General features: G+C 41.0%; 1 protein-coding gene across 1 annotated transcript in view; it reads right to left on the reverse strand.

Annotated features, from left to right (window-relative positions):
* The window catches only part of MCF2L (MCF.2 cell line derived transforming sequence like), a 175,206-nt gene extending 160,457 nt beyond the window's left edge, over nucleotides 1-14,749 (reverse strand). Inside the window, exons 1-2 of the mRNA XM_067295710.1 lie at nucleotides 14,675-14,749; nucleotides 5,080-5,278 (exon numbers count right to left, since the gene is read on the reverse strand). Of these exons, the coding sequence (XP_067151811.1) occupies nucleotides 5,080-5,257 (178 nt within the window). The 5' untranslated portion in view covers nucleotides 5,258-5,278; nucleotides 14,675-14,749. The remainder of the gene's footprint in view (nucleotides 1-5,079; nucleotides 5,279-14,674) is intronic.
* Between the last annotated feature and the right edge of the window lie 10,229 nt (nucleotides 14,750-24,978).

A 24,978-nucleotide genomic window follows, 5' to 3' on the forward strand; every position in this document is an offset into this window, starting at 1 on the left:
ATTCCTGTCCTCGTTTGTTTGTTTTTTCAAGGCAAGAAAGGTCATGGTCTATTTAGCATCTGCGTGGACAGGTTCAGAAGTCTGCAAAGCCATCTCCGCTCCACAGAAGATGTAACAACTTTAATCAGATTACAACACGATGTTTTGTCATTCACGTGAAAAATAAGTCTTTTTGCTGCTGCACGGAACTGCATATGGAATTCTAACACAGAAATCTTAGACAGCATCAGAAATTTGGGGCTTAACTTGGTATTTTACAATTTTTTGAGTATGCAGACAATCTCATCAACAACACCTGCTCTGATATTTATAACCTCATTTTTGACATATACCTGTTGGCTGTATTAACCTAGCTTATAATTAATCCTTGAAAAAGCTTTTTATCAAGTTGCAACTTGAGGTATAGTATAATGTACACAGCCTTTCAAATTAAAACAAAAATCCCAGTGAGAGATCAAGTCTAATAAAGCTTCTTGAAGAATAAAAAACAGCTCCAAGAACCAAAGAACTTCCACAATATATTGCATAAATGGAGGATTTCTCCCCCAAAATTTCTTGGATTAATCCTGCCACTTTTTTAGCTACTGACAGAAGCAGCTTGTAAGACATACTTTTAAATTTACTATTTTTTAGTTAAGATTTTAAACTGGTTGCATTTGAAGACATCAACAAACAGAATGGAGTTAATCCAAACAGCATTAGCTATTGTTTTTCTGAATAAAGTCACTTAATTTGAAACAGTATAATTACACTAATAATAAACCCTACAATGTTTCCCTGGTACATTACTACTTCAGAGAAGGAAGGAAAACAAACAAACAAAGTAACTGAAATCTTGTATCTATCCTGTTGTGACTAGCAGCAATGAGGGGCTAGTGACCTGAGAGTTTAACTGGAGTTACCAGGATGTGCAAGTGTTTGAGGGCCCCCCCCTTCTTCTCTGATGCAGGTGATAAGCTATCAGTAGTTCTGACAACATAACTTGATCAAACAGCTCCAGCCAGTGATGTTCCAGCAGGTGTAATTCAATCAAAGACAGCAGTTTCAGTAATGCCATTCAGTAATGCCTAAAAGGCGTTTGTGCATGGAAAACAACGTTGTTTAACATTTTTAAATGATACCAAGCAAATTTCTTTCTAAGAGCATGTGAATCTAACAGATGAGCATTTCAAGTGCCAGTGAATACAACAGCTGATGACTTGTTTTACAGCCCTGTTACAACTATTAGAATTGACACATCAGATATTCATTCAGCTGCTTTTTCAGTTGCCTTGTAATTTTTCATGTAAAAATCCTCATCATGTAAAATGGTAATAAGAAGCCCATTTTCTAATTTTTTAAACAGATATTTTCCAGTCCTCAAGGATGTCTTCTCACGTAAGTTTGGATCAAGGAGATTTCAGACTTTGTAATGAGCAATCACCTTTATTCTTCTTTATTTCTCGAAACCTATGCAGAATCATGATAGTCCCCACTCTTTTGTAGGGGCTTTGATTGTAGCACCCTCATTGCTGTTTGCTACAACACCAGCAAATACAGTTCCTGATAAGCCACACCAGCAAATCTTCATATTGCAAATCAAGGGTTCCCTCTGCTTCCCTATTGCTTTAGCAGCATGGCAGGAAGATAAACAAACTGTATGAAAAGATCAATCTCTAAACAGTTCTGGAAGTGAACAGAGGAGAAAAAAAGAAAAGAGTGTGGCAAATGTTTAAAGGAGATCAAATCCAGAGCAGAAAGGCCCCAGGGAAAAAATAATGTTGTTATGTAAACAGGCCTCCAAGCACATCACTGAAGACCAATCCAGACCAGGTAGAAGAATGAAGCAGACAACATAAAAGGCAGAGAGAAGTGATAGAAACACTGGATTTTTGTTGAACTCCTTCCCCCTCCCCCTTTTCTTTTTTTAAGGGCTCATGACTGTCTGTCACTTCCATCCCCTCTCCATACTCCTTTTGCTTTCCAGACTCCTCTGAAGACAAGAAGAGGGGGTGTATTATACTACACGTTCAGCTAGAAATGAGGCGGTATAATACACAACTTGGTCAGACACTGTCATGCTTCCATCTTGGTTACGCTCTGCTTCATGCCAAGTTTTGCATGTTTTCTCATCTATCATTTTCAAGCTAGGCTGTTAAACCTTCCAAGATGCAAAATGTTCTCAAGCAAACACGTAAACCTCACTGGCACGACAGAATCCTGATCTTAATTAGAGCTCCTGGAAAACACTACTGTAAAAATACTGCCGTTCATATAGTATCACTAGTATGGCAGATGAGTTCCTGCGGAGGGGGAGGGAAAAGAGAAGTTAAAACTTCAGCAACAGCAACATATGGTTTAACTAAGAAGAGCAGCAAGATGCTTTCCATCCCACAGTTATTAGGCTGCATGAGATACTAAAACCCCTCACATTTGCTTACAGAAGCCAAAAACAGACAAAGAAGGGAAAACACTCCAATAACGTTGTTGCAGTTTATTCTCTGCAACAGCATTTCTTCCCCCTGCCCCTCCCACCCCCCAGATATTACAACGCTTAGCTTCAGTGAACACACCACTACGGCTTTCTTCGCCAACCACAACAAGTAGCTTATTTTTCTGAAAGAAGTCATTTAAATAAGTATTAGAACTGCTCCACCTCCTAATCTATCCAACATACAAACTGCCATTTTAAATATTTACCACATTATGCAGCTATAGCTCCTTTCAGAGCACATTCTTTTTTAGCAGTCCCTCAATAAAGTCAGAAAACATTAACATGCAGATTGCATTAATCAAGAGCAATAGTTTGTTAAAATCAAAACCTATTAAAGTGGCCAAAACCACTGATTCTTTCAGCCTCCAATACTAGCAACGCTGTTAGTTATGACAGAGAAAGAGCCTTCATACTGAACTTGGTTTTAAAGTTTAGCAACTTCACCAGAAAATTATCTGCAACTAAGTTTCTCACGCCTAGCTCCAGGAAAGCTCCTTTCCTAATCCCCACACTGTTCTCCTCTTCAGGTCTAAAGAAAACAAATGTACATCTTTTTGAAGCCTACATCCTACTTTTTCCAGGTATAAAGAATATTTTCAGCTGCTTTTCAGTTTTGATTAATGATCTGGAATTCAGCTGTCAAGTCAGGCATGGATGTAATCCTCAGTGATAAGTCTGCCACATCCTGGACCAAGAAACCTAAACCCAGAATTTCTTTCATTAAACCTCATATTGCTCTTACAAGGTCTTCAGTGCAGAAGGACAGTGGCCATAGTTAAAAGGTGAAATTAGCACAGTTTAGTATGTGCAGATTATTATAGGCAGACCCATGTCCCTGCAAATATGGATATCCACTCAGTTCTTGATACGCTTTCATTGCATCTGTTCTGATCTGTGCAGTTTACCTGCTTTCTTTACAGATCAACCAATCTATCCTTTGACACACTGATGTATCAATACAGAATACATATGTACCTTAGTTTAAGCCTAACACAGCTCTCCCCTGAATTTCTAGGGAGAAAAAGTAGCAATTTCCTATTTTAACCTCTAGATGACACAAAAATGAATTACTGACTTCAAGCCCCAGATGTGGCTCCCCAGGACCCATGTGTTTGTTCTTCCATCACAGAATTGCTGTACTGAAAAAGACTTCTTGAAATCTTAGTCTAGTTCAGAGCACTGAAATGGAAACTAGTCACCTAGCAGTGTACACCCAGTACCTGGCAGTACATCTCTAGCAGACGTTTGTTTCACTGGAAATTTTGTTAACAACAGGTTAGAGATTCTACAAGCTCTTTGGATAGTCCAGTTTAACAGTTCTCGCATTTAGCTCTAAATCTTCTCTGCAGAAATCATTCTAGCATTTTCTTGTCCTTACTTTACTAGATAAGCAGAACAAGAAAAACAAAAACAAGAAAACATCCACCTTTTCTGTAACTTAAAAAGATCTCCACTACAGAAGTCAGAATGTGTGCTCTCCCTTCCATTTTCCCTCATTGGGTATAGATACACCCTTACTATTTCTGTAGATGTAGTATTTTGTCAACCTCTGACCATTCCTGACATCCTCCACTGGAATTTCTGCAGAGGTTTTTCTCATCTTTCTTTGTTGCCCTCAAAAACTTTCTTGTATTCCAGCTGAGATCTCTCCAGCACCTGCATAAAATGATTGTTCTAATAAGTACTTCCTGTTAAGACATATCATACCTTCAGAATATGCATCACTTTCTTCTGTGGTAGCATCAGACTGTTGGTTCATTCAGTCTGAAAGAGCCACTTTTTCACCTGTTATTACAAAGCAGTGATTTTCCTGCCTTGTATATTAGATGAAAAACTGCTGTAGCAAATTTCACCTTTCTGGTTCTGGACCATCTTTCTAGCTGGAGAAGCTTGCACAAATATGTTCAGTTTGGGGGTTTTTTGTTTGTCTCTGTTGTTGGGTGTTTTTTTTTTTTTTTTTTAAACAGTTTAACAAAATGAAATAAATGTGTTAAAGAACAGACCAATTGCTATCAGTTGCAACTGCTTATCAAATAATAGTTCACCTGGACTACTACCAAGGCAAAGATCACTTAGTTCCAGTGAGAGCACAACAGTCTTTTGCATGGGTAAATATAAGATAGGAATAGATTTTTCCTCTACCATATTAATCCCTACTATCATAAGCTAGCAGTCACTACACCTTTTCTCCTGCTTATGGACCATGGCAACAAAAGCAGTGTGATACAGTACAGAGGTATTTTGTATTTGCTTCTTTAAGCAGTTTCTCTACAGCAGGCTTTTGAAACTGACTGCATGAAGGTAGGTCAGGTTTCTCTGGGATGACTATTTTTGCTATTTAATTAATTTCTGGAATTATTTTAATTTATTATGGCAAGCATTAGTACTCCTGAGTAAAATCTTCACTGACTGCTACTAAATACTTAGTGGGTTTTGTGGTGACATCACCCTCCAGGTGAATACTTCGTTATTGCTTTACTCAGGTTCCCTGACCTCATTGTGAGTGATGAAACACCACTGCTAGAATTCTCAAAGCCATTAGTCTCTCCTTAAGACAGTCTGGCAGCCAGCAGGCAAATTTTCAAAATATGGTATATTTTTCTCACCTGCTGTGCTTTCCGGCACCTCCTGCTTATCTCGCACAAGCTGCATGATATCTGACACCACAACCTGATGGTTTGTATCTTCTTCTTTTTCCTCATCAGAATGACCGGCTGTTGTGAAACAGTTACAGCTTCCAGGTTCTTTGCAGGGGATCAACCTCCAATACCAGTAGTCAGACATGAAAAAGCTGTCAGTTGATTTCTGTAATTTAAGAACAGACAGAAAATCATTTTCTGCAAGAAGTGAGAAAAATTTAAGTACTTAAAAGAAAAAGCTCGATGCTAAGATTGATAGTTACATATAGATTACCAGTGCCCTTTGATTTTATTTGAGGAAAACAAAGCTATACCATTTGCAGTTCATAATAGCCATGCATGGTACTGTATCCAAAATAAAACCTCAAGAGTCTCCTGTAGTCTCTCAAAATGCTTATATCATAGGTCAGTGAGCCAATCACTAAAAAAAACCCATGCAATACACCAATATAAAACTGCATGTAATCTTAGTAACAAGTATATAAAGGCTAAAAATATCACTCTATTTTCAGTGAAACAAACCAATTATTTATAGAAAAAGTATCCGCTGAAACCTAGGTTAACCAGATGAAAGTACACCCCAGAACATGAACTGGCAAAAAGTAAAATAATGAAAGAATTTAAAAATTATACAGTGTTTACCACAACATGGGGAGCTGAAATTACTGTTAGAAATTTTAATAAACAAAATTAACTGGAGGAAACCTTGACACTGGAAACGTGGCAGGAAGGAGGAGATAACATAGAAACAGTTTGTTTTGGTTTCTGACACAGTGCCCAGGTCCTTTGAGGCTACCCTCTTCCTGCACAGGAGAAAGAGGCAACAGTTCCCTTAGCCTAGATAGAGCTAATTATCAGGCTCATGTGTGCTTACAGGTAAGAAAGAGCGCTATGTGCTTAACCACCCGCAGGTTTCCAGATTTACATATACAAAGGCCAGAGAAAGAGTGCTTTTATTCTTCTACATAAACAAAAAAAATCCTCTTTTCTTGAAATTACAGATAAATCACTATTAACTGTAGAAAATGTATTCATTTCTATGAAATAATAGCCCGAGCTTTCCAAACACATACAGTTGCTAAGCTGTATTTGGTAATTCTGCAAATTGCTAGCAAAGTGTGCTTTCTTCAGGAAATTACACCCACTTTGCACTCCTCTCCAGAAGGCATGCTGGCAACAAAAAAATGACCCAAAAGATGATGTAGTGGGGGTCTGAGAAGACTCTTTCAAGTGTACCTGGATAATACCAAGCACAACTATAGGAGATGTACCTCTCCTCCAGGTAAACGTAATGTCTTTTGGACAAAACAAAAACAAAACAAAACACAGCATGATCTTCATTTGTTATAAAAGCACCTAAATACTAATCTTTTTAGTATATCTGTATTTCTAGCTGTTAATCAAGTACCTTGGATAAAATTATCATTCAAGACTACAGATATTAACACTGATACATGTAGGAATTCTCTGAATTACATTTAAAGATCTTCCAGGAATCATCTAAGAAGGATTAAGTATGATCTCCATCACTTATTACATCTCTTCAACACAACAGAAAATTTCCAAAAAACCCCATATTCTTTAAAAAAAATATTATTGCAAGGTGCATGTTCTTGCCAGTTTAAAGATAACATTTTTGTTTTATTTTTAGCCAATGTGTGGACAGTTTCCTCTATTTTCCCTCTTCCTGTTTCCAGACTTTTTAGGCTTTGCAGTATTTGTCAGAGGACTGGTAACGCAGTTAAAAGCAAATTGCTCAATCTTTTCTTCCTAAATTTATATGTTCAGTACACACATCCCTTTACCACACAGGTATCAGAAAACAGCTTTTCTCTAGTACAGCTGTACTGCAGCCCACACTGCTTGTAAATAATTGATTCAGCTCAAAAGTAAATAGTAACTATGCAATATTTGACATGACACACACAACTAGAAGAAATTGCACACATAGGTAACTAAGCAAAATGTACTGAAGTTCTAATGAAAAGTGTGTTTCATAGCACTTCAACAGGTTTTTTAGTTCTAGGGAAGGGGGAGATTTCTTTCAATTATCCTTACATTTTAGGCATTAAGGAAATAGAATTTTGTTCTTAAAGAAACTTAGCAAGGTTTAAAGCTCTCCAGTCCAGAAATTTCCCTCCCCTCCCGTAAGGGCAGCAGGGCAGGGGCAAGTTTCCTTTGAAGAAGACAGAATCTCAGAAAGCTCCAGCAGTTTCCCCCCACTCCTACACAAGGTGAGCTGACACACAGCTGGATCTACACTTCAGTAATCAGCAAATTACTCTAGGAATAAAATTTTAATTTATTGCCTTTCCTTAAGGAATGGAAGCTGCTGAAGATCACCAGAAATAATTACATTCAAACATGCAGTTAGAGACTCACATTTATGACCTTCATTCTGCTTTAATGAAGTTTTCTGACACACTCATTTTCTTTTTGTTTTTAAGAGCAATAACATGAACTTACTGTTGGAGCCAACAGCTCAGGGACTCAGATGGCAAAAAAGTGGGGAAATAATATGAGAGGACTAGGACATGATCACTATGTTTGTTTTTCCTGCTTTTCATTAAGAGAGGTGGCCCACGGACACTTTCATAAAACTGACTTGAAAATGGAAAACATAAAAAATAAGTTTTCCTCCCCTTCTAGTCAGCTAGTGTAGCATGTTTCAAACATTCACAGCCCCCTTGATAGATACATATGCCCATGTGGATCACTGCAATGATACTGCAGACACAACTAGATTTGATTACTATTTCAAAACATCCCAGGATAAAATAGTGCCTTCAGTTACTATAAAACTAGGCTGATGCACCAAGCAAAAACAAGAACAAAACCTCCATTCCACGTTTGCAGGTGTGCTATCTCATTTCACATATTCAATATAACTAAACAAGTGTTCTTGAGTCTCAAAGTTTTGGTTGGCTTCCAGCAAGGTTGGTGGAATATCCAAGGAAAAGCAAGAGCAAAATTTGGCTCCATTGCTCAGGGCCCAAAAGCTCCAACAGAACTTTAATGGCCCTGACCAGCCTCACCCGGGACCTCCACCCACCCCTTCTGCCCATGGGCCCATTTAAGTTCAGGCCTGGGCCTTCAGCTCCTGCCCCAGTGATGCCATAGGAGCACTGGTCTTCAGCCCTGCCTCCTGGGTAGGCTTTGGACCTATGTTGTAGCCTTCTTTGAGTCCTGTCTCTGGCTCCTTTTGCTCCTCACTGGACTCCCTAGATGGACCAAGACCTGGTTCATCCCTTGCCTTATCTGGGACTGCTGATGGACCCTGTTACTAGAACCTAGTTCTGCCTGCTGTGTTCAGACACCATTTGTTAAGGTACCCCTTATGCAACTTGACAAAGACTTTGCTTCTCAGTTCCATGAAATGTATCAAAATACAAGTTAAACCTGCAAAAAGTGGTCTGGAGGTTATAAGCAGCGTCCATGAATTAACACATCTCTAACAGGTATACAGTAAAGCATGCAGGAACACTTGGGATTTAGTAGGGTACATTCGATGTGTGGTAGTTTCTTACTACCACATGAAAATCCACAGAGGTATGTTACAGTTTTGGCTGTAAGTTGGGAGGGACTATAAGTCTCTGAGAACATGGTAGGCATGATGGTCACATGCAAATTCACGGTTCCACCTAAAAAGCCCAATCTCTGTTTTACACCAACAATCAGAGTCACTTTCAGAGTGAACATCAGGCAGGGTTCACCACTCTCCCACTTACTACAGATATTTGCAAGCTATTTTGACATCAATTAGGTAAGCTACACACTTGGTCTACAAGCTCTGAAACATGCTAAATACATGAGATCTTAACTTTGAAACAATAATTACATACATGGCTAATGATGCATTAATATGGCACTCTACGCTACTTCTTAATTAAGGCATAAAGATTTCCTAGACTCCATTGCTCCTAAAATTAAGACAAAAGAATAACTTCTGAAAGCAAGAGTCCCTATATTTTAATCAGACTCTAAATACACTTCACTGTATTTACTCCAGTGTCCCATTCAAAATTCTCCTTTAATTCAAGAATAACACTACAAAGGGAGTAGTTAATAATTATCTCCAAATGTGACCGGATGCCTTAGGTAAGCTGGTTACCTCACAAACTTAGATCCATATTCTGCAGCCATTTCACTATGAAAGTTAAATTTGACTCATGTACAAAGGTCTTCAGGATCACACTGCACTGAGCTCTTTCTAATATTCCTGTTATTCTTAGTCATTATGCTATTACTAAATTTCTTTTGCTGTTATGCAGTGGAATTTCTTAAGCTATTTTTCTGGTCATTTAAAGGGTATTATTTCTAGTCAGGTATCATACAAATTTAAACTTATCACACTTTTAAGACCATTTGTCTACTATATTCAGATTATCCTGTGAATTACCTCACTCCGTGTTTTAATCACTGCAACAATTTACCATATTTTTACTACAGCTTTAAGTCACTATTGGAAAAAAAAATATTATTTGGGTAACAGTGGCACCTACTAAGATTTCACATCCCAATATCTCTAAACACCATGACACTTTATTCCAATACTATTGAAGAAGAACCGGTTGATATATTATCTGACCCCCATAAGTTGGCTTAAACTTAGTAATTCACCAAACTCAGTACACCAATATCAACAGAGAGAGTTAATTCCAACTGATAAAGTGAAAGCTGGTCTGCATACCTGGCAGGTCGCTGCAAGAGAACTGAACTGAACTGGACACCAATGTGAATAGTTCTAATTAAGGTTTCTTTATTTTAGAATGGATGAAGATATACTGAATGGTATTTAAACTTATACAATTTTATTGTGATGAGAACGTTATTTATAAGTTCATGCATCTGAGTTGGTGCATTCTTTACAGTTTTTATTTGCTACTTTGCAATACTGGCCAGTCATTCTTCCCATCGCACATATAAATGTAAACTGTACAATACGCAAGGCATACAGAAACTATAGCCCAGACTCCTCCCACCTAGTTTCAGACATTAAACTGAGAGGTCTAAGTTAAGAATCTGCTTGACCCACGCTGCTTCAAAATTCATTGGAGGAAAATAGATGCACATCTCCTGAGGCTCATCAGTTCCTCTCAATGACCAGATACAGCCTAAGGCAACTGAGAATGAACCTGAATTTATATGACTAAATGCAGCGTTTTTGTATATTACCAATAGTGACATAAATAATAACTCATATAATAAAAACAATAAAGCATTTTATGATTCTTAATAAAGCTTATTCAACTACTCAAGTTCTGCCTATGCACATATTTTCTTTCTTTCTTACCCCTCCCCCAGTCCTTTTACCTTTTGTTCAGAAAGAAAGGGGGGGTGGGAAAGGGGGAAGCAGTAACAACAAAATCCCAAACATTCTCATCAAGATAAAGGTTTGGATATTTTATTTAAAAATTTCTCACAAGTGTAATAACTTGTTGAAGAATTCTAATGTAGGAAATACTAATTTCCAAGAAATTGCATATACAGCAAGTGCTAAATTGAGGCCTCCAAAACCTTCAAAGGAAGAAGAAAATTGCTTTTGTTTAATAAGAGAAGTGCTTTCTTATTATATTTGCTCTTTTTACCTTACAAGCAGACTTTTCTCTTTCCAGGTACATTTATAAGTTTTAATGGCCATTTTCCCTCTTCCTTTTGGGCACAGCCACACAAGAAAAAAATTATCTTTTGTTAGTTAACTCAGAATCATACATCACATTTTAAGACATATAACAACAAGAAAAAAAAAAGGATAACCATATCCACATCATGAAGCACAGCTGAATTCTCGTAAGACTCAAGAAGCCTTCCCTAATGCCTGCCTATAGTACTCTGCATGTATACACAAGAATAACTTTAAGCACCTAGTTAAATTCTGTATCCCTTTTCACAGTTACAGGCTCGGTACACATCAAGCTGACCACCGACTGTCAGACAAGGGCACAAGGGCAAGGGATCAGTTTCCTGAAGATATGGACAAAGAAGTCAGAAGTTCCTCTGACTCCCCCACCAGCTGCAAGCATCCTGACATGAACTGCACCTGAAGTCCCTCAGAAATTTGGACCTTATACATGCAGTATACCTGTTTCTGATCCATCACAGAGGGGAAAAAAAAAAAAAAAGCACCCTCAGTTTAATATGGCACTGGATTTGTAAAGTGGCTTGTTTGCTTTGTACAAACTTCGTGTCTCCTGCTGGGTGATGGACATTCCCCAGTTTTGGTGGGCATTGTCAAAAGAAGATAAAATATAAAGATCAGTGTTTGAGAACTGAGAACACATGTAGATGTGAGAAATGCACCATATCATAGAATTCTAGTCGCCTAGAGAACATTATTAGCAAAAACATAATTTCCTTGGTCTTTAAAACTCCCACCAAACCACCTACATTCCTCCAAACTGAGCTTCTGGGATTAGGCACCTAAATTTCTTCCCCTCCTGCCCCCTCACTCTGCTCCCACAGACTCCAAACTTTTCATTCCCACTAACTTCTTATTCCATCAATTAGAAATCAAATAATAATTCTGCCCTGAATGTAGTGTCCTTTGGTTTTAACATGTCATGACTCTAAGATGGATTGGAGAGCAGTTTACATCTCTATAAAATTGTTCACAGTCTGTATCCATTTCCACTTGGATCACGTTTCAGAGATTATCTCAAAACCCAAGAGAATAACAACCTATGTTTCATTTTAAAAATAAGCGTGAAATACAACAGAACCTCTTTGCGCTACACAGCATTTTGCAGAAAATGAAAAGGTTCAGTGCTTGACCCCTTATTTTAAACACCGGTAAATCTCCCCTTATTCAAGTTGTTCTCCCATGAAATCCTCACTTCCATCCCAACAATGCATTGTTCTTGTATATGCAAAGCAAAGACAAATGTCACACACTGCCATGGGCATGAAGACATTCTATGCAAATACATTTGTTTAGCTCAGGTGCACCCATGGCCAAGCATGTAAATCCTAACAGACAGACTAATTCAGTTCAGAAAAGCAAAATATATGTTACTTTAAGGCCAGTGTAAACACTGCATGTTCTGTTTATTTCTCATTTGTTTATTATGGAAAAAAAATTAGAATATTAGCATTTCTCTTGAAATCAGAATTTGGAATGTCAAAGACCTTTGTCTGGTAAAGTTCTTAGCACAGCATCTTTTTCAGCGACCATATAACACGAACATGTGCTTTGCTCAGCTTAGAAGACACACACAGGTCTCAAAGAGATCACTTGGGTCACCTCATCCTACAGAATTGCTGACAAACATATAATAGGTATCCAGTTTCAAAGGGCTCACGGAACATCTACTCCACAAGGATCTTCTCTTCCCCCTCCCTCCCAACCCCAGCTTGCCATAGGTCAAAAGCATTTTGCAATTATCCATTAAAAAAAATCTAAAAATAACAAAAAAAAACCCAAAAAACAAAAAAACTCCCAAACTTGTAGCTTCAGCATTCAGCCTTCTACTACAGCACACTCAGGGACAAAAGCGTAGCAGAGGTCTCCTAAGTCTCCAGAAACCTTCACTGCTGCCTGTCGATAGAGATGAAGAGCACTGTTAGTGTTCTGTGTCTGCAGAAAATTTGTTGAACAGAAGTGCAAGACAAAGCAGACTGCTTTGGAAAGAAGTGGTAAGTTCTTTTCTGATCTACTTGGGATTTTATTTTCTGTTAAGTGACAGTGCTGAGTACTTCCTAAAGAAGTTTTGCAGATTTACCTGGCAGGGTAATCATCTTGAAAGGAGAGCTGTATTAAGAGAGTTTTAACTAGATGTACATTTTTAAGTCGATTAAACCTGCTATCTGTTTTGAAGATCCTGGAAAGCCTCAACAGTGCACACAGGTAAGCCACCTTCAAGACTGATTCTACAGACATCTTTGTCATAAAAGAGCCTTTCTATACCGCTTCTGTAATTACTTTTGTGTAGTCGAGTCCTGAACCAGTGAAGGATGTGACTTCTGAACGTCATCTAAAACACAAGAATTTCAAAGTTCCACAGAAAAAAGTTGCGTGGATGCAACCCAGATCTCTTTACAGAAGGAATAATGACAGAAGAGAGGGTAGCTGTGTGGTAGCAGCCAGGCCAAAACCACAGGAAAGTACACGCCACATCCACCAGTGCTGGAGGGAAACTCAATCCTCTACTCTACAACTGTGCCTTTATCAGGAATGTGCTCCAACACCATCCTGAGTTGGAGCCCAAATCAATTTTTGCTTTTCCCCTCCTACTTACACGGTATATTCTGACAGAAGTCTATTTGTGTTTAGAAAGATATTCTTTATTTTTCAATATGCAAACCAGACTTACAGCAAGTACATTTAATAGAGACCCTGCTACTGAATGTTACTGATAATTTTGACTGTTGCACTTAAAACACCAGAACGGACTTCTGCACGTACTAGCATACCCCAAGAAGCATTTGAAGATTGGTATAAAAAGCAAGCTGTAGGACATCTTTTACAAAATAAGTGAATTTGGCTCTTTTTATTTGCTTTTTGAGCCTTAACTTTTCACATTCTCAGTCATTCTGAAATCATTAAATTAGACTGACTTTAAAAAGAAAGGGTTTTGCAAGAGCAAATTTATTGTCAAGCCTATCAAGATAAAGTTTTACCTTCCTTTTTAAGGTTTTCAGCTAAAAATATCTTTAAACAAATGTTTCTCTCTGGTTTTTGGATTGCAAACACTTAAGCCTCCTCCTGTTCATAGACACAAAGAGAAACAGAACTCAGAAAAAAACAAAACAAAACAAACAAGCCTACAAACAACACAACTGGCTAATCTATTTTGATAGTCCAGCCCCAGTGAAATACAAAAAGTAAATAAACAGCACATGCAGCAGAAGCATCCTATTTCACCGCCTGCATGATTAACCATTACAGGTAACACTAGTCAACAAAACCTCGTATTTAAAGCATTTTCTTCATCATACTAACAGATCTCTTCATATCGCTAATTCCAGGATGCTTGCCTAATCCGAACTACCAAACCAACAGCAGAAGCCTGGCTTTAAAAACCAAGGAACAGAAGAGGCTGAGGCGGGGTGGTCCGAGCCATTCCCCCCTACAGCAAAGGGATGGTATCCTGCGGTGTCCGACACATTTATTTATTCATTCCTTTTTAGGCAGGTTACCGTGCTTTCCTTTGTTTCGCTTTCCCTCCTAGAGCCTGGACCTATTACCATCGAAACTGAGGAAAAGGAGAACAAAAAAAACAAAAAAGAGAGAGAGAGAGAGAGAAAAAGCAATCCCCCAAGCCCAAACCCCAGCCAGAAAGTGCCGGTGGCTGGCGGTTACGTCCCGGCGAGGAAAGCCCGGCCTGACCGCTGTCACAGGGCGCCCCGCTCGCACCCCCACCCGGGCGGCGCCCCCCGCCCCGGCCCGGCGGGGACCACTCGGCCGCCACCGCCCCCCGCTGCCGCGGGGCCCCTCCGTCCTGGGCCCCGGGGGGAAGCGGTTCCCCCGGCAAGATGGTGGCGCTCCCCGGGGGCGAGAGGAGGCCGAGAGGTAGCGGCGCGGCTGCGGCGCCCGCCGGGCCACGGCGCGCCCGCCTCCACTCACCTCGGCGCCCTGCGCGGATGACCAGGTGCCCGCCGCCGCCGGCGCTCAGCGGCCCACCCAGGCGAGTGGGCAGCGCCCGCCCCCTGCGGCCGGCGGGCTCGCTGGCGGCGCGGGGAGGCGGCGCGGGGCCCCGCCCGCGGGGAGGCAACGGCGGGGGGCGGCTGCCTTTTGTCAGGGTCCCCGCTGCTGGCTCCGGCCCCCTCCCGAGCATCCCCGTCCCCGCTCGCAAACACACACACTCGCCCCCCACGTGTCCGCTCCCGGCGGAGGCGCGAGATCCTTTGTTTGTCGCGGGTGGAGGCGGCGGGAGGGTAAGTGGCGCGCCCCCCCCGCCTCCTGCCTGCCTCGGGCCCGCCCGCGGGGGCCGTCCGTCTCCTTCCCTCCCTGCCCTTGAGCACCTGTAGCGCCTCGCCCGCCGCCCCGCTGCGAGCGGCGAGCCTCGTCCCCGGCGCGGGCAGACCCGGAGCTCGCTCCCCTCGCACGGGCTCCGCCACCGGCTCCTCTCACCGGGCCACCCTTTCTCTCTCACAACCCCTCCCCCCCCGTGAGCCACAAGCCGGAGGGAAGAGGCGACAACCGCCACCCTCGCCCGCCCAAACGGCCGCGCCCGTGGCACCGCCCCCCGCTCCGCCGCGCTGCGGCCCCGGGAGCGGCGACCGCGGCCGTTGGCACCCCGCTGAGGCGCGGCCAACGGCCAACGCCTCGTTTCGCGCCGCTTTCCCCTCCCTCGCCCCCAGCCCGCTCCCGCCTAGGGGCACAAGTAACTTGGGGGCAGGAGGGCGCTTGTCCTTATCGCCACCGGCGGGTGAGCGGTGCCACCGTGGCACGCCTTTGGGTCTGGTGTCAGCTACTTGTAACCTCACGGGGCCTGAAACCACTCATACTGAAACCGTTCCTTCAGGATAAAAATTAGGAATTGAATTAGGAAAGTTTGTCTCATTCCAAGTAATGAAAGTGGGGAAGACGACTTGGCGTGTTTTCAGGTGCCCGTTTGAGGAGAGATGATTTAAATTAAACAGCAACAAAATACTAGGAAGTAACAGGTAGACACCAACCATCACAGTGAGTCCAGGTTACAAAGGCAAGTATTCATCAGCTAGGAAATGTCAGACTTTTCACACGTGTTCTTAAATTACTGTCTTTGTACAGATGCATTATGAACAAGTCTTCCCTTACTGGTTCTAAGAAAGCAGTTATTATCTATAGGAGCATTGCCTCAGCTATTGGGAAACTGAATAGCAATGGCATAAATTTAAGGTTGTGTCTCATTTCACATACTTGAGTCAAATGAAAGTTTTGCAGACTTGATTCTGATATTTCCTGACATTTGAGTGTTTAGCTAACATTTTATTTTGCTTTTGTCTGAATGTGTATATAGAAGGACCAGTGCTTTTCATGTTTACATCTTGTTCGTACAACTGAACAACTGGAAGTGAGTGAAAGAGTTTTCCCATTATTAAAAAAAAAAAAATCAATAGATATTTGCTTTCTTCTTGGATACCCCTGAATGGTAAAAACTTAGTATATAAGCAAAACAGTGAACTTCATGTGCTGTTGTAAGCTTGGAAGTAGTGGATTTATAAATACTTGGAAAACACATGCTACACAGAAGGCATACGCTTCAGGAGAAGCACCCAAGATGTGTGCCTAACTCTGAAAACACAGACTTTTCAAATCTCTTTTCCTCTAACCTTTCAGACTACTTTCTCTGCATCCATATTCCAACAGTGATAGTTCACATTCATGATAATTGGACTGCAGGTTCAACTGAATTTTTCCAGGAATTTTTCAGGAACTGCAATGTTTAGGAAGAGTATTGTAGGACCTGGAAGAAAGGGGGATTAACACAGATTAGGTGCCTGTATATTTTAACCTACTTTTCTTATTAGTCTTTCCACATATTTCTTGCACTTTCTCTTTCTTGGACGGGAGGCATCTAATTTTTAGAAATGCATCAAATGATGGCGATATGCTATGTACATATGTCTTCTTAGTAACCTGAAATGCTCTTTAAAACACAGTGACCCAAGGCAGGGTCAGGAAATGGCTTACAGGAACAAGATTTCAGTATTAACTGCTTCTTAAACCAGCTTAACCCAAAAAGCAGGTTGAACAGAACCTGAGATGTGGCTAGGTGGTTGAGTCTTTGTGTAACAGCAATAATATATTTTCCATGAGATATTCTGTTTCATAGGATGCCATAGGAACGAGTAGCCCTGCTACACTTCACAGACAGGGAAGGATTCTAAAGAGGGAAAATGCAAATGCAGATAAATCATTATCCTTTTTTCCAGTAGCTCACAACAATTTTTTTAGTGTTGGTTGAAAGTATCTTGTTGGATGTCCAGGAAAAGGGCCAATTAATGATGACATGAAACAGCAGAGAAGACGCATTAATTTGGAGACACTGTCGAAAACTATCTTGGAAAAGCAGTCTGTGGAGCACAAGGGGGACATCAATAAAACATACATTTAGATTTCAGTTCTGTTTTGTGTTGCAGGCACTTTTTTATCTCTCTCCCTACAGCTACCTCCAGCTGGTGTGAATAAAACAGGGCCAGGGCTCATGCTCAAACAGTGGCATGTGGTCATTCATACTGTTTACATGTTAGAATTGTCCCCAGCATGGTTTTGTCCCAGCAAGCTAGCAATCTTCCAAAAAAACATGGAGCACAGTTCATGGGTTACCATAAGCCAGGGGCCATTCCCAGTAGACCGTCTGCGTGCAGATGACCTGTTCTGGGAGATAAGAGATTTTCGTCTGGTGTATGTAAGCCATGTTGTGTCAGTTGATTCCAGTGCCAAAGGATAGTTCCTGGCCTGCTTTATTTACGAGGAGAAACATGGGGCTTTTGGCTTTTATGATCCCCGCTTTGATTCTATCTCAAATTAGAACCTTAAGCACTGACTGGTTTCAAGTAATAAGTCAGACTGAAGGACAGCATTTTTTGGTTTAGTAGGGTTTCTACAGAAATCTTTGCTGAAAAGAAGAAAGCAGTTGTGTTAGCTATCGTATCAGAATGTATAGAAGAAAATTATTTCATTATAAACATTTTGTCTCTCTTTTGTTTCCTTTTGAATGTTATTTCTTTTGCATTAAATAAAACATATTCATCAATATAACATTGTCTTTGAATAAGAATGCTGTATTCCATGAACAATACTTCTTTGTTCTGACTACGCCAAGAAGCTGGGTGGATTTCAGCAGGGAAGCAGTTAAGTTTCAAGCAAATATCAAGACCAGATGGTATTTAGGAGTTCTGAAGAAATTAATAAGGAAAGTAACCAAGCTACCAGAGCAAATGTGTGTTTTTACATTAGAAGAGCTGAAAATATAAGTGGGTTCAAATGAGGTTAAGGTATTCATCTTAAATAAAAGTGGTGTGGGATTCCCAAGAATTGTAAACCAATGAAGTATTAGGGATCTGGCAAAACTATACCAGCAAGTACCCTCTTCAAATGCATTTTCATTGTATCTCTGGTCCCCTGCCAGTGTGAAAGTGCTATAATAAAAATGGGGGTGGTTTTGCTGATTTTATGACACTTTTCAGCTCAATAAAATGCTGGGATGAAAAAGCCCAGAAGGATCTAAGGAATGCTGAGATGCTGGACATACTTATCTATTGCATAGACATTACAGACTATGAATGGACAAGTTCACCAAAGGGTTTGAGATTGGTTGGTGTAATTATGCTTTGAAGTATGGATGTGAAAGACAGGCAACAGTATTTTCAGTGGACAGCCTTTAGCTCAGGAATTAACTTCCTCTTCTAGTCTAGTGCCCAATGCCTGTTGCCAAATTTATCCAGAAGAACACTGTAAAATACAGGTTTTACTTCAAATTGTAAGGCACAGGAAGAGATATACAGAGATACTTAAATATGGCATCTTTATTTACGCTATACTGTCTGGTCTGATGCATGTGTTTCAAGAGAGAGTAGAAATAACTAATATGCTGTAGGAAGAAGTTCTCTTAGTATGAGCTGTACCTGTTTCTGCCAGTTATGAAGTCTGGATGGGTGACAAAATGATAACAGGTTGGTTTTCAGGTAGAAATTACATGAATTGTGTCTCTCAAATATCTGAAACCTTTCTTTATTGAACAACTGTGCTGAGTTACACCTTGTACAGAATCAGAAACTGTAAAATCAAAGTAATCTATCATACTGGATCTTTGTGGTAGCTTATAATTATTTAGCATATAGGAGAGAATATATATAAAGCATGGGAAAAAAGTATCCAGAAAATTAAGCCTCAAAGCTGATGAAGTTGCTGTTTGGAAAAGTTCTTTCAAGGTTCTTCAAGGTATGTTAGGAAGATTTTTGAAGCATGTGATGAGAATAAAATAGTCATGAATGTCCACAGGAAAGAAGAAAGTTAAAATATTGATATTTTCTTTTTAAATACACTGACAGTGCTTCTCTTTTATAATCAAGGCAATACTGAATGATGTAGAATAATTCTGATTAAAAGAAAGGCAGGCTGAAAAAAAATTAGAGCAACTGAGACTGCATGATATAGCACGGGGCTAAATGATTTATTAGTAGCTAGTATCACTGAAATGTGATAAAGTTGGAAAAGAAAGTGACTAGACTTTAGAGAATCCCATTGATAGGCTATACAATTCCGTGTTTTTGCAAGATGTGAGCCAAATATAATGTTACCAAAAAAACTAGTCTGTCTTCTTATTATGCTGTGAACATTGACATGACTCATAGGCTCAGGGGGCACTGCACAATCATGCCCTGCTTTCTGACAGTTTAAAATATCTCTAGAAATCCTTCCTCCTCTGGTATGAAATATTTACCTTAATAAGAATCCTAAGAACTCACTAAAAATAACAGCAGTTTCTCCAGAAATAATAGAAAACTCTTGATTCTACAGCTGGAAATTCAAGCTGAATGAATGAGAAGAACTAGTATCCTGTAGTAGCCATTTTAGTAAGTTAGATTTCATCAAAACAACACTGCTGAAGATTCAGCTTGTTATAGCTGGATGATCCTTTTGTATCACTGCGATGCTCTGCTGCCCACCAGAGCTCTTAATGAAACACAGGACTATTGCCATAGCAAAAGGAATTGCATCAAAAGGCACTGATTTGTGGAGGAATCAAATGAACAAGTCACTCAAACATGAGCATTGACTAGGACAAAAGCTGATTGGCCACGAGGAAAAAAAAAATGTGTGCACCAACTGCTCTTTGGTGTCTTTCCTGAACTCATTTTGAACAAAAAGCAGTGTACATGTTTGGGTTTTAAAAAACAGAAGGCAAAATGGGAGACTTTTTGCCTGGTCCTGGAGCAAAATTGAAATCTTCATTCAAATCTTTGTCCAGGTTTGCTGGACTCACTACATTTTTTGTTAGCTTTGTGTTCTACCAGAGATTCAGTCTGGTTAGGCACCTAAACTGAAGCTGGGACCCTCAGTACATATGAGTATCCCAAATGAACATCTTGGTTTCCAGTGTGCTGATGAGTGTTGTGCAGGTGTGGATTTACTGGTGGAGTGAGGTTGCAGAGGGGACGAAGGAGCTATGGAGGGATGAAGGAATACCTGTTCCCAAACTATGTGACTTGTGTCCTTCTCTCTCCTGTTCCTCACTGAGATCAGGGAGCACCTCCCTCGATCACGTTCAGCTCTTACGACGTTAAATGGAAGCTGCAGTACATAGTGTTTCTGCAGTGACCTCTTACTAAAAATCTTACTTTTAGGCCCCCAAGAGTTAAGATCGCCTTTGACCATTAGCTTGCTATTAGAATATGCAGGCCTTTCAGCATGATCAGGTGCATCATAACTGTAAGAATTGACACAACCTGCACTGGGACTACATTTGGGGGATTCTGGTGATAAATTCATTCATTATAAGTTTTCTACCATTTACTGCCATGATTCCTTGAGACAGTCACTGGAGCAAAAGCAAAGATGCAGTCCAGTCTTGTGAGATGTCAGGATTGAGCAAAGCAGGAAGAAAACTAGCTCCAGGGAATCAGCTGAAAATGGGAAATCCATTGATTGGACCTACCTATCGGAAGGTACTAGGTAATCTGTAGCGATGGCAGCAAGGTTTAAGAGAAACCCTGGACCCCTTACCACAGCTGACGTGGAGGAAGATTTTTCATTTATATTGCTATAAAAAAGGCAGGTTAAAAACACCAAACTCTTCTGAAATCCAGAGGGGTTTATGTGCTTTTTCATTCTAATCAAACCAATGCTGCATGGAAAGTGAGAGCAGTACTAAAGAGGCAGTGCTTTTGCATATGATGCTTGCTCTAGCTACCCTGCATGGCAGAGCTGTCAGAAATGGCCTAGAAGACCTGAGTATTGCTCCCTATGAGCCCCATGATCTCAAAGGTGAGGAATGCCTGCCACAGGACAGGAAGCGGTTCGCTACAGTCATGGGGGAGTCTACAGGAGAAGTACCTCCCTGTACACCAATCTAGCAAATATCTGAGATTTTTAGCAAGTTCATGCTGGAAGTGGTCAAAATTTGTCCTGTTGTTTTCCTCAGTGAGGGGCACAGAATCAGACTCTCTTCCAGCTTCTGGTTCCTGTAAAGCATATGTGATGCATGGAGTAGATGTTTCTCTTTCCTCTCCTCCCTTCCTTCCTTTTAGGGTTATATGGGTGAGAAAGTGCCTCTTGTTAGCAGTCCCACAGCCATTAAAGGTGTTGGGAGGACTGGGGGATCTGACTGTAACCCTGAGTGCTGAAAACATCTAAATGGAAGGAGAAAGATTCCATGGCTAGAGACCTGGGACTCTACAGATGCTTACAAAATGCTGTTTTGTCTTACAGAAACCCACAGCTTCAGGCTGCGAGGTCCAGACCTTGTAGATTAAATAAGCTTAGTGCCAGTCTGTATATTGGGGGCACCACCACACACAGCAAAAGCCATGTGGGAGGACAGGGCTGTAAGTCCATCCTGCTAATGGCTTGTGCAAGAGCCCCAAATTCCTCATTTGCTTGTCATCTTTGGAACTTTGCCTGTTTCTATTTCTACATTCTCATAGTGAGAGAAGGCATTGAGAGTATTTTGCCCTTTTTTTCTTGTACAAGGATGTGAAACATCCTTTGCCAGGTATGTTTTCTTTCCTTCTAAGTTAAATTTTTTCCTGGCTTTCTCAGAAGTTTAAAAAGAAATTGAGATTGTTAATGGAGTGCACTGTGCTCATGTTCAGCACTCTATCAGACAGTAAATAAATTTTTAATGTGTGACAAACAAGTACCTTACATAGTAAAGGACTTGGGCTGTATGTCATGATTAAAAATATGTCGTAGGTACTATTTGCTATTCTAGTTCTCAGCATACCATTCAACAGACGATCTTTTGCTGGCTATAATGGGGACTTAGAAACCTACTTTGTATCTTTAAATGTCCAAATCTGAGTCTCACCCTTGGCTTCTTGGATCATGTTTTGATGTTAAGTTACTCAAATACTCAGCTCCCACATAACTCCTGCCTTGGCTTACGCAGAGAGAGAGAGGCAAGTAGAAAAGTTCCCGTGACTAGGAACATGGTGTGCTTTGGGCTGCAATGGGACATCAAAGTTCTACATGCTGCTGTGCACTCTGCTGGAAACATAAACTACAGATCAGAGTTTCAGACTGACAATGGAGCAGACTCTAATAGTTAAGCAAAGAGACTGTTAGGGACTGGACAAAAACATAGACTTCAAAACTCCGAAGACAACATACTTTAATATAACATCCACACATTCCTATTCTCTATGGTCAAAAGGGTTTCTGCCTCAAGAGAGAACAAGATACCTGGATTGTATTTATACATGAAATACCCCAGATCAGGGCTTTTGACCCCCGAAAGAATAAGATGCTGCTATCTGGTCAACTTATGGTGGAGAGGTGAACCAATAAAATAATCTCTTTAACAGTCAAAGGGCCCTGTTTCACAAGCAGTAAAGACAAGTCTCACAATGCGCCATTGCCAAGACCATTGTGTAGGTAGGTATGTGATGAAACCTGAGAATAGCAAGGACACAACTTCCACACTGCTCCCAGAACAGTGAACTGGAAGTAGCAATGTTCTTAACTAAACAACTTCTTTTTGTTTTACAGAGTGTTTGGTGGCTGAAGATGACAGGTACCTTCTGATCAAAGGTCATCTAAAAGGAAAGTTAACAATCACTCTCCTATATATCCTGTCAAGGTTTCTTTTTAGAATTCTTAATGTATTTAGGATATGGGAATTGTCTCTGAGGGGAGAATTTTAATATAGCTATTAACTCAGCCTTTGATAGGTCAAGACAATTGAAATCTGTGTAAAGAAGATATCTAAAGAGCTAGCAAATTTTTCAGAAGAACAGAAAATCTGAATGGTATTTATAGGATGAACAACACTGTCATTCTGAACAGTATTGTATTATACTGTTCAAATACTGTTCTAAATGATACAACTGCCGGAATTGATAAACACCATAAATTAATTACTTCAGTGTTCAAGGATCTGATTGTTCATGGGAGTTAAGAGACAGGGAATTAGAAAAAAATACAATATCCAAAGGAGAAGAGTTAGACTATCTCAAGTATCTACTCCTGCCTTAAAAATAGAAGATGATAGAAAATTCCTAGGAAGACCCAGGGCAGAGGAGGAAGGGAATCACAAAATCACAGAATCGCTGAGGTTGGAAGGGACCTCTGGAGATCATCTAGTCCAACCCTGGTGCTCAAGCAGGGTCACCTAGAGCACATTGTACAGGATGGCGTCCAGGCGGGTTTTGAATATCTCCAGAGAAGGAGACTCCACAACCTCTCTGGGCAACCTGTTCCAGTGCTCTGTCACACTCACAGTGAAAAAGTATTTCCTCATGTTCAGATGGAATTGTCTGTGTTTCAGTTTGTGCCTGTTGCCTTGCGTCCTGTCTCTCGGCACCACTGAAAAGAGTCTGGCCCCATCCTCTTGACACCCTCCCTTCAGATACTTGTACACATTGATAAGATCCCCTCTCAGCCTTCTCTTCTCTAGGCTAAACAGGCCCAGCTCTCTCAGCCTTTCCTCCTAAGAGAGATGTTCCAGTCCCCTAATCATCTTTGTAGCCCTTCGCTGGACTTGCTCCAGTAGCGCCACATCCCTCTTGTACGGGGGAGCCCAGAACTGGGCACGGTACTCCAGATGCGGCCTCACCAGGGCTGAGGAGAGGGGGAGGATCACCTCCCTCAGCCTGCTGGCAATGCTCTGCCTAATGCACCCCAGGATACCACTGGCCTTCTTGGCCACAAGGGCACGTTGCTGCCTCATGCTTAACTTGGTGTCCACCAGCACTCCCAGGTCCTTCTCCGCAGAGCTGCTTTCCAGCAGGTCAACCCCCAACCTGTACTGGTGACTGGGGTTATTCCTCCCTAGGTGCAGGACCCTGCGCTTGCCTTTGCTGAACTTCAGGAGGTTCCTCTCTGCCCAGCTCTCCAGCCTGTCCAGGTCTCTCTGAATGGCAGCACAGCCTTCTGGGGTATCAGCCACTCCTCCCAGTTTGCTATCATCAGCACCAGAGGTGCCTCCTGGCACCGGAGGCTGGACTTTGTGAGGCTGGCTTGTGTGCCTTCCCACCCTCCCCTCTTCATGTCGAGCTCCCCAGGTCACTTGTGGAGTTCTTCTCTGGAAAGAAGAAAGCAAGCAGTGAAGTGACTGTTTCCAAGGCAGGTGTTTTTGTGGAAGAGCCAAGCAGTAGGAACACTGCCATAATACAGCTAAAGTCATTTTACTTTTGTAGACTGCACTTTCTAATTTGCATCTAACAAATTAGCAGAGTGTGCTTTAAGGATTAGTAAAGTTCAGTCATGGAGTGTAACAGAAGAAGGTGCCAGCCAAGTCTGTAGATGTTTTGTCCTTTTATTGTTGACGGATCCCAATCATATGATGGAGATCTTCTGGGTACATGGCTCAGCCCATGCGAAGCTCTGTGACTTCGTTGGCTTTCCAGCTGCTGCTTATACACATTACGTATTCTTCATCAAATGGGTTTAGAAAAGAAAAAAGATAAATAAAGAAGGGAAACTGAGGCAATATAACATTTTAGTTGCCTTTGTAGCCTTTACTTTTCTGTAACACAATCTCTTTTATGCCTAGCTTTGTTGCATCACAGGGTTCCAGTTTTGACGTCAGAGAAAACGTCGAGTTTCCTAACTGCGAGTTCGGAATGGAGCAGGTAGAAGAGTTGGATAGAGATTGTTTTCTGTATGTTTAAGGTAGAAACAAATAATCCACACAGTGGCAACTCTGCAAAACCTGAGCACTTTGAATATACATTCCTTTCGGTATAGAGCATTAAGGTTCAGCACGGCATAAAAGAAGT

Source organism: Apteryx mantelli, chromosome 1 (genome assembly GCF_036417845.1).
Source record: "Apteryx mantelli isolate bAptMan1 chromosome 1, bAptMan1.hap1, whole genome shotgun sequence".
NCBI lineage: Eukaryota > Metazoa > Chordata > Aves > Apterygiformes > Apterygidae > Apteryx > Apteryx mantelli.